The 12,654-nt window shown below is 46.3% G+C and overlaps 1 protein-coding gene across 12 annotated transcripts in view; it reads left to right on the top strand.

Moving 5' to 3' along the window:
- Nucleotides 1–11,748, top strand: part of LOC310780295 (nuclear factor 1 B-type-like) — a gene marked incomplete at both ends in the record, with an annotated part of 107,758 nt that extends 96,010 nt beyond the window's left edge. For all 12 annotated transcript variants that reach the window (XM_083640857.1, XM_083640860.1, XM_083640859.1 and 9 more), the window contains 2 exons: nucleotides 571–659; nucleotides 11,616–11,748. In XM_083640857.1, the coding sequence (XP_083496983.1) occupies nucleotides 571–659; nucleotides 11,616–11,748 (222 nt within the window). The remainder of the gene's footprint in view (nucleotides 1–570; nucleotides 660–11,615) is intronic.
- Nucleotides 11,749–12,654: the final 906 nt, after the last annotated feature.

Genomic DNA, 12,654 nt, shown 5'->3' with positions numbered 1-12,654 from the left:
GCGCGCCTGCTGATGTATGTGGTCTAACTTCATTGTAAATTCGACCCCTAATCAATAAAAAACAGTTAGCTAATGAAAAAACTTAGCATGCTTTCGGGGCATGGCTACTCTGTGCTGAATCTTACAATAAGTCAATATTGACAGGATGCATGTGCCCAGTGGATTGCATGGGTGCACGGGGCTAACCAGCTAAAAAGCACTAGCCACTCACAGATGACTGCCCGCCAATATGACACCACTCACATTTTGTAACTAACTTCCGTTTTTTGTTTTTGTTTTTACTTCCAGGTTAGCTACTAGCTAAATGTGATTGCATGCTTTTTGTTTGTGTCTGTTTTAATCCATCGATTTGATTGAACTGTTTGTTTCTAAGCGAATAACGCATATATTGATTTCTCTGAATATGAGTTACGGGTAGGACAAGTGGAATCATTTTTTATTTCTACTAGCGGTGTTGTAGGCTGTTTTGCATGCATTCTTTTTTTTTACAGTGTTGAGTTGTACAGTAGTGTGATCTGAAGTTGGCGTTGTGTTGGGACAGTGATCTGACTGCTAGGTTTTGATTGACAGCTGAGGAAGTGTGACTGGAGCGTGACTCAAAACGGCAGGCATTATGGCCCCACGGCCACTGACGACACTTTGGGGATTACTTGGCAAAGGTACATGTAACCTTTTCATTCTTTCCTCTTACACATACACACACAGACACTTGCAAAACACACTCAAATGAACATGTAAATATGTATGTGACATAACACATAGTTCAGTAATATTCTTCCAAACTTGTCTTTCTTAGGATGGTGTGGGATGCTATAGATAGAATGTATGTGAATTACCATAAGTCTCTTTTATTAATCATGCGTTTTTTTCTCCAATTTTTTCTGATCTTGTCTTACTCCACACAATTAGTAAGATAGTGCTTTTTTTATATATATATATAAATGACATGTTTCAGGTTGTGTGACTGTGGCTATGACTGTTATTACTGTGCTGGGATTGGCTGCCAGACTTTAAAGGATAAGTTCACCCAAAAATGAAAATTCAGTCATTGTCTTCTATTTGTGGACTTTCACAGCAAAACACTGTTGCAGAATTCTCCTAAGCAATTGAAGTGGATGGGACCAACTTTCAAAACGTAAAAAAAAAAAAAAGCCTCCATACTGTTCACCTGGCATAATTCAAGTCTTCAGAAGCCCCGAGATGCCAACTTGACTTGAAAAGCTGTCATTTACACCCTGTTTTTAGCTGCAGTCTTCACTGTAGCCAAGAAGGTATAGTAAGGTGCGGATACTGGAGCTTGCTACAAGATTTCTGCTAAAAACTGGGTGTCAACATCTTTTCAAGTCAACTTGGCATCTCTGGGCTTTCTGAAGACTTGGATTATGCCGGGTGAGCAATGGAGGCTTTTTTCTTTTCTTTTTCTTAACGTTTGAAAGTTGGTCTCCATTCACTTCAATTAGGATAATTCTGCAACAGTGTTTTGTTGTGAAACTCCAAAACTCTGTTTTGTGGACTAAAATACTTCACCCGTCCTTCCATCGGCACAGGGGTGAGTAGATAATGGCTGGATTTTCATTTTTGGGTGAACTCATCCTTTAAGCTTATTGGATGTTTGGGATGAGGTCAGGGATTGCCTAGAACAGAAAAAAGCACTTGGGAAGTCTTGGGAAGTGACGGCTCTTCTTTCTATAGAATATCACAAATGTTTCTATGTCGCTCTCATTCCCTCATTTTCTCTCTCTCACAAACATCTCGCTTCACAAACATCTCGCTTTAGCTTTTTTTTGTTTTTATGGCTTTTTTTTGCTCTCCACTCTTAAAATGGCCTTGTTGGGCTGAGCAACTTTTTATGTATTTGTTCATCTCTCGCCTGTGACAGACAGTTTTTCAGCCAACCATTTCTTAGAAATCAGTATTACTTTCGTACAATCTAATTTCACTGTATGTTCTTTGTAAATCTTTGAGAGCAATAGCAGTCGTGTCTGGTGGTGAAAGCAACAAATGTTAGAAGACAAATTGGTGTTGATTGTTTTCTTCACCGCTTCATTAGTCTTCAGTGAAAGATGTCAAACGTTGCCAAACGATGTTCAAGAAACAGCGTTCCCAAAACATAGCTTTCCTCTTGGTAACGTCGACGCACTCCCCAACAAAAACACAATTTGTGCCGCGCTATTAGGATTTCATAATACAAGGTTTATGACTAATTGAAGCAAATTAAGTGATGTCAAAAAACATCTCGAACAACAACAAAGTCATTTCAGGTCAGTCTTTTAGCCGTGTGAGTGTGTTTTCCTTTCTGTTCTTCACAAGCAGAGATTTCTTTCCCCATAACTTAAAGGTACCCCCCATCCCCCCCTCTCCATACTGTACAGTATCTCTCTCTCTCTCTCTCTGTCGCTCTCTCTCTCTTCTCCCTCTCTCTCTCTCTCTCCCTCTTCTCTCTGGGGGAAAAAGCTGAACCATATCACCAGGGCAGAGCTGAGCTAAGCCTTTCCTGTTACGTCTCCCTTTCCCCCTGCAAGTGAAGAGTGTGTGTGTGTGTGTGTGTGTGTGTGTGTGTGTGTGTGTGTGTGTGTGTGTGTGTGTGTGTGTGTGTGTGTACACACGTACTGTACGTGTGTACGTGAGTACATGCGTGTGCGTGTGTGTATGCACATGTGTACAGCTCATTTTGCACCCGCCGAACTTACTAACTTTTTACACACACACACACACACACACACACACACACACACACACACACATAGACAGAGAGCAGAGCCCCTTCAATAGGCCTCCTAATAGGCCGGTGGAGGTAGCAGAGAAAAATGTCCCCTGCAGCAGCACGAGGTCTTATTCCACTCAGACACTCTTTCTTCAGCCTACAGTAACGAGCACAGAGAGACTCTTTCCTCAGCCTACAGTAACGAGCACAGAGAGACTCTTTCCTCAGCCTACAGTAACGAGCACAGAGAGACTCTTTCCTCAGCCTACAGTAACGAGCACACAGAGAGACTCTTTCCTCAGCCTACAGTTACGAGCACACAGAGAGACTCTTTCCTCAGCCTACAGTAACGAGCACAGAGAGACTCTTTCCTCAGCCTATAGTAACGAACACAGAGACTCTTTCCTCAGCCTACAGTAACGAGCACAGAGAGACTCTTTCCTCAGCCTATAGTAACGAACACAGAGACTCTTTCCTCAGCCTACAGTAACGAGCACAGAGAGACTCTTTCCTCAGCCTACAGTAACGAGCACAGAGATACTCTTTCCTCAGCCTACAGCAACGAGCACACAGAGAGACTCTTTCCTCAGCCTACAGCAACGAGCACACAGAGAGACTCTTTCCTCAGCCTACAGTAACGAGCACACAGAGAGACTCTTTCCTCAGCCTACAGTAACGAGCACAGAGAGACTCTTTCCTCAGCCTACAGTAACGAGCACAGAGACTTTTTCCTCAGCCTACAGTAACGAGCACAGAGACTCTTTCCTCAGCCTACAGTAACGAGCACACAGAGAGACTCTTTCCTCAGCCTACAGTAACGAGCACAGAGAGACTATTTCCTCAGCCTACAGTAACGAGCACACAGAGAGACTCTTTCCTCAGCCTACAGCAACAAGCACACAGAGAGACTCTTTCCTCAGCCTACAGTAACGAGCACACAGAGAGACTCTTTCCTCAGCCTACAGCAACGAGCACACAGAGAGACACTTTCCTCAGCCTACAGTAACGAGCACACAGAGATACTCTTTCCTCAGCCTACAGTAGCGAGCACAGAGAGACTCTTTCCTCAGCCTACAGTAACAAGCACAGAGACTCTTTCCTCAGCCTACAGTAACAAGCACAGAGAGACTCTTTCTTCAGCCTACAGTAACGAGCACAGAGACTCTTTCCTCAGCCTACAGTAACAAGCACAGAGAGAGACTCTTTCCTCAGCCTACAGTAACAAGCACAGAGAGACTCTTTCCTCAGCCTACAGTAACGAGCACAGAGAGACTCTTTCCTCAGCCTACAGTAACGAGCACAGAGAGAGACTCTTTCCTCAGCCTACAGTAACGAGCACACAGAGAGACTCTTTCTTCAGCCTACAGTAACAAGCACACAGAGAGACTCTTTCCTCAGCCTACAGTAACGAGCACACAGAGAGACACTTTCCTCAGCCTACAGTAACGAGCACACAGAGAGACTCTTTCCTCAGCCTACAGCAACAAGCACACAGAGAGACTCTTTCCTCAGCCTACAGTAACGAGCACACAGAGAGACTCTTTCCTCAGCCTACAGTAACGAGCACAGAGAGAGACTCTTTCTTCAGCCTACAGTAACGAGCACACAGAGAGACTCTTTCCTCAGCCTACAGTAACGAGCACACAGAGAGACTCTTTCCTCAGCCTACAGTAACGAGCACACAGAGAGACTCTTTCTTCAGCCTACAGTAATGAGCACACAGAGAGACTCTTTCCTCAGCCTACAGTAACGAGCACAGAGAGACTCTTTCCTCAGCCTACAGTAACGAGCACACAGAGAGACTCTTTCCTCAGCCTACAGTAACGAGCACACAGAGAGACTCTTTCCTCAGCCTACAGTAACGAGCACACAGAGAGACTCTTTCCTCAGCCTACAGTAACGAGCACACAGAGAGACTCTTTCCTCAGCCTACAGTAACGAGCACAGAGAGACACTTTCCTCAGCCTACAGTAACGAGCACAGAGAGACTCTTTCCTCAGCCTACAGTAACGAGCACAGAGAGACACTTTCCTCAGCCTACAGTAACAAGCACAGACACTCTTTCCTCAGCCTACAGTAACGAGCACACAGAGAGACTCTTTCCTCAGCCTACAGTAACGAGCACACAGAGAGACTCTTTCTTCAGCCTACAGTAACGAGCACACAGAGAGACTCTTTCCTCAGCCTACAGTAACGAGCACACAGAGAGACTCTTTCCTCAGCCTACAGTAACGAGCACACAGAGAGACTCTTTCCTCAGCCTACAGTAACGAGCACACAGAGAGACTCTTTCCTCAGCCTACAGTAACGAGCACACAGAGAGACTCTTTCCTCAGCCTACAGTAACGAGCACAGAGAGACACTTTCCTCAGCCTACAGTAACGAGCACAGAGAGACTCTTTCCTCAGCCTACAGTAACGAGCACAGAGAGACACTTTCCTCAGCCTACAGTAACGAGCACACAGACTCTTTCCTCAGCCTACAGTAACGAGCACAGAGAGACTCTTTCCTCAGCCTACAGTAACGAGCACACAGAGAGACTCTTTCCTCAGCCTACAGTAACGAGCACAGAGATAACTGATCCCAACTAAATTCATGTTGTTGTGCGGACGGGACGATGGATTTCTCTTTTGATCTGACTTGCCCTTTAAGCGAGCGCTCCGCTGCGGGCCGAGCGTCTTGCCTGCTCTGGCTGCAGCACTGCTAGCCCCCAAATTAAAAGGCTGCCAGACTTGCATGTTGCCATTGTGCAGGAAATGGGTCAGCAATCCATTAAGATGCCATTAGATAATCTAATTTAGGCAGCTAATCCTTAAACGAAGCACGCTGTACGCCGGGGCCGTGCGCTCGCAGGCAGCAGAGTTACAGAGAGGTTTGGGAGCCGGACAGTGCAGCGGGGGAGGCATGTTGAAGGTTAGTTAAGGAAATGCGGAGGAGGAGGTCAAGTCAGAGACTATTCCAATATAGAGACACCTAAACTTCCAGTCACTTCCCCTATCTGTTTCACCACTGCCACGCCCCCTTAGGAGACTGGTCAGCCAATGAAGTTTCATACCATTGACAGACAGCCAATCACAAGCTGATAACCACACCCATTTAGGAGACAGGAAGAGTGCCATTTCTTACTATTGGCGGAGCCTGGAGTGGTGTCTCTAAGTGATGCATCTCTGGTGTTCTCAGTCACGTCCAAAGCACTTGGCACTGCAGTGTAGAAGAATAAAGGAGCACAGGGGTATTTCAAAAGCCTGTCTGGCCTGCAGTCTTGTAGTTAAATTACTTTTTGCAGTAACTAGTAATCTAACTAATTACCTTTTCAAATGTAGTAATTCATGATCATCGGACCTAGTCCGGGGAGGTACGATGGTAGCCTAGATACAGTTTGACAGTATGTATCCCATGCAGGTACGATGGTAGCCTAGATACAGTTTGACAGTACTGTAAGTATCCCATGCAGGTACGATAGTAGCCTAGATACAGCTGGACAGTAAGTATCCCATGCAGGTACGATAGTAGCCTAGATACAGTTTGACAGTAAGTATCCCATGCAGGTACGATAGTAGCCTAGATACAGTTTGACAGTAAGTATCCCATGCAGGTATGATGGTAGCCTAGATACAGTTTGACAGTAAGTATCCCATGCAGCTATGATGGTAGCCTAGATACAGTTTGACAGTATGTATCCCATGCAGGTATGATGGTAGCCTAGATACAGTTTGACAGTAAGTATCCCATGCTGTTACGATAGTAGCCTAGATACAGTTTGACAGTAAGTATCCCATGCAGGTATGATAGTAGCCTAGATACAGTTTGACAGTAAGTATCCCATGCAGGTATGATGGTAGCCTAGATACAGTTTGACAGTAAGTATCCCATGCAGGTATGATGGTAGCCTAGATACAGTTTGACAGTAAGTATCCCATGCAGGTACGATGGTAGCCTAGATACAGTTTGACAGTAAGTATCCCATGCAGGTATGATAGTAGCCTAGATACAGTTTGACAGTATGTATCCCATGCAGGTATGATGGTAGCCTAGATACAGTTTGACAGTAAGTATCCCATGCAGGTATGATGGTAGCCTAGATACAGTTTGACAGTAAGTATCCCATGCAGGTATGATGGTAGCCTAGATACAGTTTGACATTAAGTATCCCATGCAGGTACGATGGTAGCCTAGATACAGTTTGACAGTAAGTATCCCATGCAGGTACGATGGTAGCCTAGATACAGTTTGACAGTATGTATCCCATGCAGGTACGATGGTAGCCTAGATACAGTTTGACAGTAAGTATCCCATGCAGGTATGATGGTAGCCTAGATACAGTTTGACAGTATGTATCCCATGCAGGTATGATGGTAGCCTAGATACAGTTTGACAGTAAGTATCCCATGCAGGTATGATGGTAGCCTAGATACAGTTTGACAGTAAGTATCCCATGCAGGTATGATGGTAGCCTAGATTTGACAGTAAGTATCCCATGCTGTTACGATAGTAGCCTAGATACAGTTTGACAGTAAGTATCCCATGCAGGTATGATGGTAGCCTAGATACAGTTTGACAGTATGTATCCCATGCAGGTACGATGGTAGCCTAGATACAGTTTGACAGTATGTATCCCATGCAGGTATGATAGTAGCCTAGATACAGTTTGACAGTAAGTATCCCATGCAGGTACGATGGTAGCCTAGATACAGTTTGACAGTAAGTATCCCATGCAGGTATGATGGTAGCCTAGATACAGTTTGACAGTAAGTATCCCATGCAGGTATGATGGTAGCCTAGATACAGTTTGACAGTAAGTATCCCATGCAGGTATGATGGTAGCCTAGATACAGTTTGACAGTAAGTATCCCATGCAGGTACGATGGTAGCCTAGATACAGTTTGACAGTATGTATCCCATGCAGGTACGATGGTAGCCTAGATACAGTTTGACAGTAAGTATCCCATGCAGGTACGATGGTAGCCTAGATACAGTTTGACAGTATGTATCCCATGCAGGTACGATGGTAGCCTAGATACAGTTTGACAGTAAGTATCCCATGCAGGTATGATGGTAGCCTAGATACAGTTTGACAGTAAGTATCCCATGCAGGTATGATGGTAGCCTAGATACAGTTTGACAGTAAGTATCCCATGCAGGTACGATCGTAGCCTAGATACAGTTTGACAGTAAGTATCCCATGCAGGTATGATGGTAGCCTAGATACAGTTTGACAGTAAGTATCCCATGCAGGTATGATGGTAGCCTAGATACAGTTTGACAGTAAGTATCCCATGCAGGTATGATGGTAGCCTAGATACAGTTTGACAGTATGTATCCCATGCAGGTACGATGGTAGCCTAGATACAGTTTGACAGTAAGTATCCCATGCAGGTACGATAGTAGCCTAGATACAGTTTGACAGTATGTATCCCATGCAGGTACGATAGTAGCCTAGATACAGTTTGACAGTATGTATCCCATGCAGGTACGATAGTAGCCTAGATACAGTTTGACAGTATGTATCCCATGCAGGTACGATGGTAGCCTAGATTCACTCATGTCTTGTCCCACACGCTGCCACAGCAACACTAAAATAGTGTGTGCATTAAGACAATCGAAGCAGACAAAAGTTACTTTCCCTAGTAACTAATTACTTTCACTATGCAGTAATTTGTAAAGTAATCCAATTACGAGTAACTAGTAACTGTAACCAATTACAAATTCTCCTGCCTTTGATGCCGATACCAAAGAGACGACAGAGGAAATGATCTAACGTCGGTGAGTCCAGCTTTCTCTGGCCGAAGTGCACTGCTGTTTACGTTTAGAGGTTACACGTTTACAGGTTGGATTTGACTCGTGATTTTTGATTTGTCCCTCCCTGGCGTGGCCATGCCCAACGCCAGAATGACATTTGGGCAAATTGTATGAATCTCCAGTATTTCAATTAGGTTGGGGGGGGAGGGCCACGCCTTTCTCCTGCAGCCGTGCTTTGTGATTGAGGCCGATAAGACAGGCCTATTCTTACATGAAACTCTTGCCCGGCGCAGCTCTAAGCCATAGTGGATATAGATATGGATTGGCAGCTATCCATTTTAACCAGATTAAAACTGATTTGCTGCTTTACTGCATACAAAGGCCAGTATGCTTTTGTAGCTGTGTGGTCTCTCCGCCTCCCTCTAATGTAAGTCATTACCTGAGAGGACTTCTTAAAAAAAGAAAGAGAGAGATGGAGAGAGAGAGAGAGAGAGAAAGAGAGAGAGAGATGGAGTGAGGAAGAAAGCAACGTTGGGGCAAGAGAAAGCTGCAGTGCTTCTTGGCCGCTCAGTGCGCTCTTTGTTCAGCAAGGTAGGAAAAACTTAATCCCTCGTTTCCTGTCCGATGATTTTTGGCAGGGCGAGAGAGAGAGAGAGGAGGGAAGGAAGAAAGCAGGGGGGAGAGAGAGGGAGCGAAGTAAAGGAGAGAGAGAGAGAGAGAGAGAGGAGGGAAGGAAGAAAGCAGGGGGGAGAGAGAGGGAGCAAAGTAAAGGAGAGAGAGAGAGAGAGAGAGGAGGGCAGGAAGAAAGCAGGGGGGAGAGAGAGGGAGCGAAGTAAAGGAGAGAGAGAGAGAGAGAGAGGAGGGAAGGAAGAAAGCAGGGGGGAGAGAGAGGGAGCAAAGTAAAGGAGAGAGAGAGAGAGAGAGAGGAGGGAAGGAAGAAAGCAGGGGGGAGAGAGAGGGAGCAAAGTAAAGGAGAGAGAGAGAGAGGAGGGAAGGAAGAAAGCAGGGGGGAGAGAGAGGGAGCAAAGTAAAGGAGAGAGAGAGAGAGAGGAGGGAAGGAAGAAAGCAGGGGGGAGAGAGAGGGAGCGAAGTAAAGGAGAGAGAGAGAGAGAGAGAGAGAGAGGAGGGAAGGAAGAAAGCAGGGGGGAGAGAGAGGGAGCGAAGTAAAGGAGAGAGAGAGAGAGAGAGAGGAGGGAAGGAAGAAAGCAGGGGGGAGAGAGAGGGAGCGAAGTAAAGGAGAGAGAGAGAGAGAGAGGGTAGCATTTGGACGGGGGGGGGGGGGGGGGCTTGCCAGAGAAGATTACCCTTGATTTTTTTTAACCCTCTGCACACTGAAGCACCATCCAAACTGCAGTATTGTTTGTTTTCACATTGAATTAATTTCCTTCCTTGGTCTCTTTCTCTCTCTCTCTCTCTCTCTCTCTCTCTCTCTCTCTCTCTCTCTCTCTCTCTCTCTCTCTCTCTCTCTCTGGTTTGTCTTTCACTCGCACGTATTTGTAAAACAGTCTGGTTTTCTTTTTAAGACACGAGGTGAATTGAATTTGCGCCTCCATTGTTTTAAGTCAAAGGGCCGGGCGCTAGTGAGGAGCAATTTGTATAAAATGCAGACTGGATGATCGGTGGCTTTTCAGGAACACAGGCGCTCCTGTCTCATAGGGAAGAATCAAGGCAGTGTTCCACCTCTACACACCAGCCTCTGGCCTTGTCTCTCTTTTTTTTGTCTCTCTTGAAAACAGTCCTTCTATCTCTCTTTCTCCCCCCCCCCCCCCACACACTTGTTCTCGTCCGCTGACCCTCCACTCTCCACCTTCTCTCTCTCTCTCTCTGTCTCTCTCTCTCCGTTCTCCCCCCACTCTGCTTCATCCATCTTCAAAGTTTTTTTTTTTTTTTTTTTTTTTTTTGGGGGGGGGGGGGGGGGAGTAACATCGGTACAAGATCAAATTTGGTACAAATGACTGTTCTTAAAAATAATAATAATAATAATAAACCTCAATCCACCCGCCCAACAACCCCATGAGTGCATAAATATGCATAATACGAAAGAAGAACACATGATAAAAATGCAAGCAGAAATGAAAGTGAAAGAATCTGCAAAATAGTATAAAAATATACAAAACTAAAAGCAAAAAAAAGAATCTGGGTCAGGTCAGGACATATTTCACAGTTATAGAGTAAACATATTGGACTTGATCAAGAGGCCACTCAAAAGACAGACAGACAGACTGTTAAAATAGGAAATGAAAGGCAGACACTTTTTTAAGTATATCTCGTTAACCCCTCTGAGTGTCTTCAAAGTGTTCATCATGACCACCGCCAACCGTACTTCGTCATGAAAGTTTGTTGAGCTGGATAGCAGTTGCGCAACGCAGGTATTTGCAGACTTAGCAGGGGGTGTGTAGGGGTGCTGTGGGGAGGTGGAGGAGGTGGGTGGGGGGGTGATGAGTGCACACTTGGGGCCCGGGGGGGTGGGGCTAATTATCGCACATGTACGTAGCGAGCAGCACCCCTCTCGGGAACAACATGCTGTTTGTTCGCCACTCGCGTTTTCAGTTAGCGCCGTTGCTCCACACGGAACAATCACTGTGTTGTTTTGCCATTAGCGTGAGATGAATAGGGATGGGACAGCTTTGTGTAGGACCCCCCCCTGCCCCCCCCCCCCCACACACACACTCACTCCACGACCCCCCACCCCTTTCCACCAATCGTGTACTCCGCTCACGCCTTTCTGTTTCTGCTGTAAAACGCCAGGAAGAGGGCCTTATGTGATATCCTTCACTGGGAATCAAGTGAACTCGTTTATATGCTCGGGCCACCCCCCTCCCCACACACACATACACACACTCACTCACACACACACACACACACACACACACACACACACACACACACACACACACACACTTCACTCTAGACTTACTCTACCAGCCAGAGCTGTCATCATATTTTGTTTACTCCTAGTTTCTCTTCTTCACATCTCTCTCTGATTGTAAAAAGGATATAAGAAGAAACAAGCAGAGATGTTGGCCGAGCTGCGTTCAGGACAATTCAGGGGGGGGGAAAGAATCAGATTTTGACTGTTGCTCAAACAAGTTGATGGCATGTGACTCATCTCTCTCTCTCTCTCTCTCTCTCTCTCTCTCTCTCTCTCCCCATCTCCTCTCTGTCTCCACAGTCCTGGTACCTGGGCGAGCTTAGTTCCATTCCAAGTGTCGAACGGGACTCCGATTCTGCCAACAAATGTCCACCAGAACTACAGCATAAACATCATTGGTGAGCCCCTTGTCCACGCCGAGACGGGGAACTGAAAGCGAGAGAGGCCCGGATGACCCCCCCCACCCCCCACCCCCCTCTTGGGCGATGCGGGGGTGAGGGTGGGGGTGTGGTTGTGAGCGACGGGGGGGCAACGCGACGCAGAGCTTAGCACTAGAAGTGTCCGCAGCCATGGGTGAAACCAGCGAGCAGCGCGACGATCTGCGGCGAAATCTCCACTCGCCACACTTCGTCCCTCCCCCATTTCACACCCTTCCTTCCCTTCCCTGTCCCATCTTAAACCCCGCCCCCCCCACACACACACCACACACACACACACACACACACACCCAGCCCTAACTCACCCCCCCCCAACGATGGACACTGGCCGTGCAGACGCGGGTCGGTTCAGAAGAACGGAAGCCTTCAACTCAAGGTCTGCTTGTCGAAACCTCTCCTCTCCTCGCCCCCACCCCCATCCACCACCCACCAGTCAGTTGTTGTGTTTGCAGAACTTTTCGATCCATTCAAATACTGTGATGTATAGATGCCTTAATGTTTTATTGCATGACACTCTAGTCTGTTAGCGGCGATTCTTACTATTTTCCACGTCGGGAGGAAGATGTAAAAACTTGATTCCCACACGCGCGCAAGTGAAGGGGTCTGCGCACCAACAATGGCTGCCTGGTGGATGGCCCGGAGACTCTAAGCTCGCCGACTCAGACCTGTAAAAGCCCTCTTGAGAAGAGGCTGTCCCACGTCAAACGATTCACTGTGTACACCATAGGAACAAAAAAAATTGTGAATTCAGAGTGTTTCTTCTTCCGTTCGATTTCAGTTTACTGTGATACGACTCTTTGTTCAGAAATGTGTTGACTTGTTTATACTTTACTGCTACTTACTTCAAGATTAATGTAAACACTTATGGTTAAGAGTTGAGAACTCTTGATGCGGTTTTCAAA

This window comes from Poromitra crassiceps (assembly GCF_964638095.1).
Source record: "Poromitra crassiceps genome assembly, chromosome: 7".
Classification (NCBI taxonomy): domain Eukaryota; kingdom Metazoa; phylum Chordata; class Actinopteri; order Beryciformes; family Melamphaidae; genus Poromitra; species Poromitra crassiceps.
This window is presented reverse-complemented; position numbering and strand designations above follow the sequence as displayed.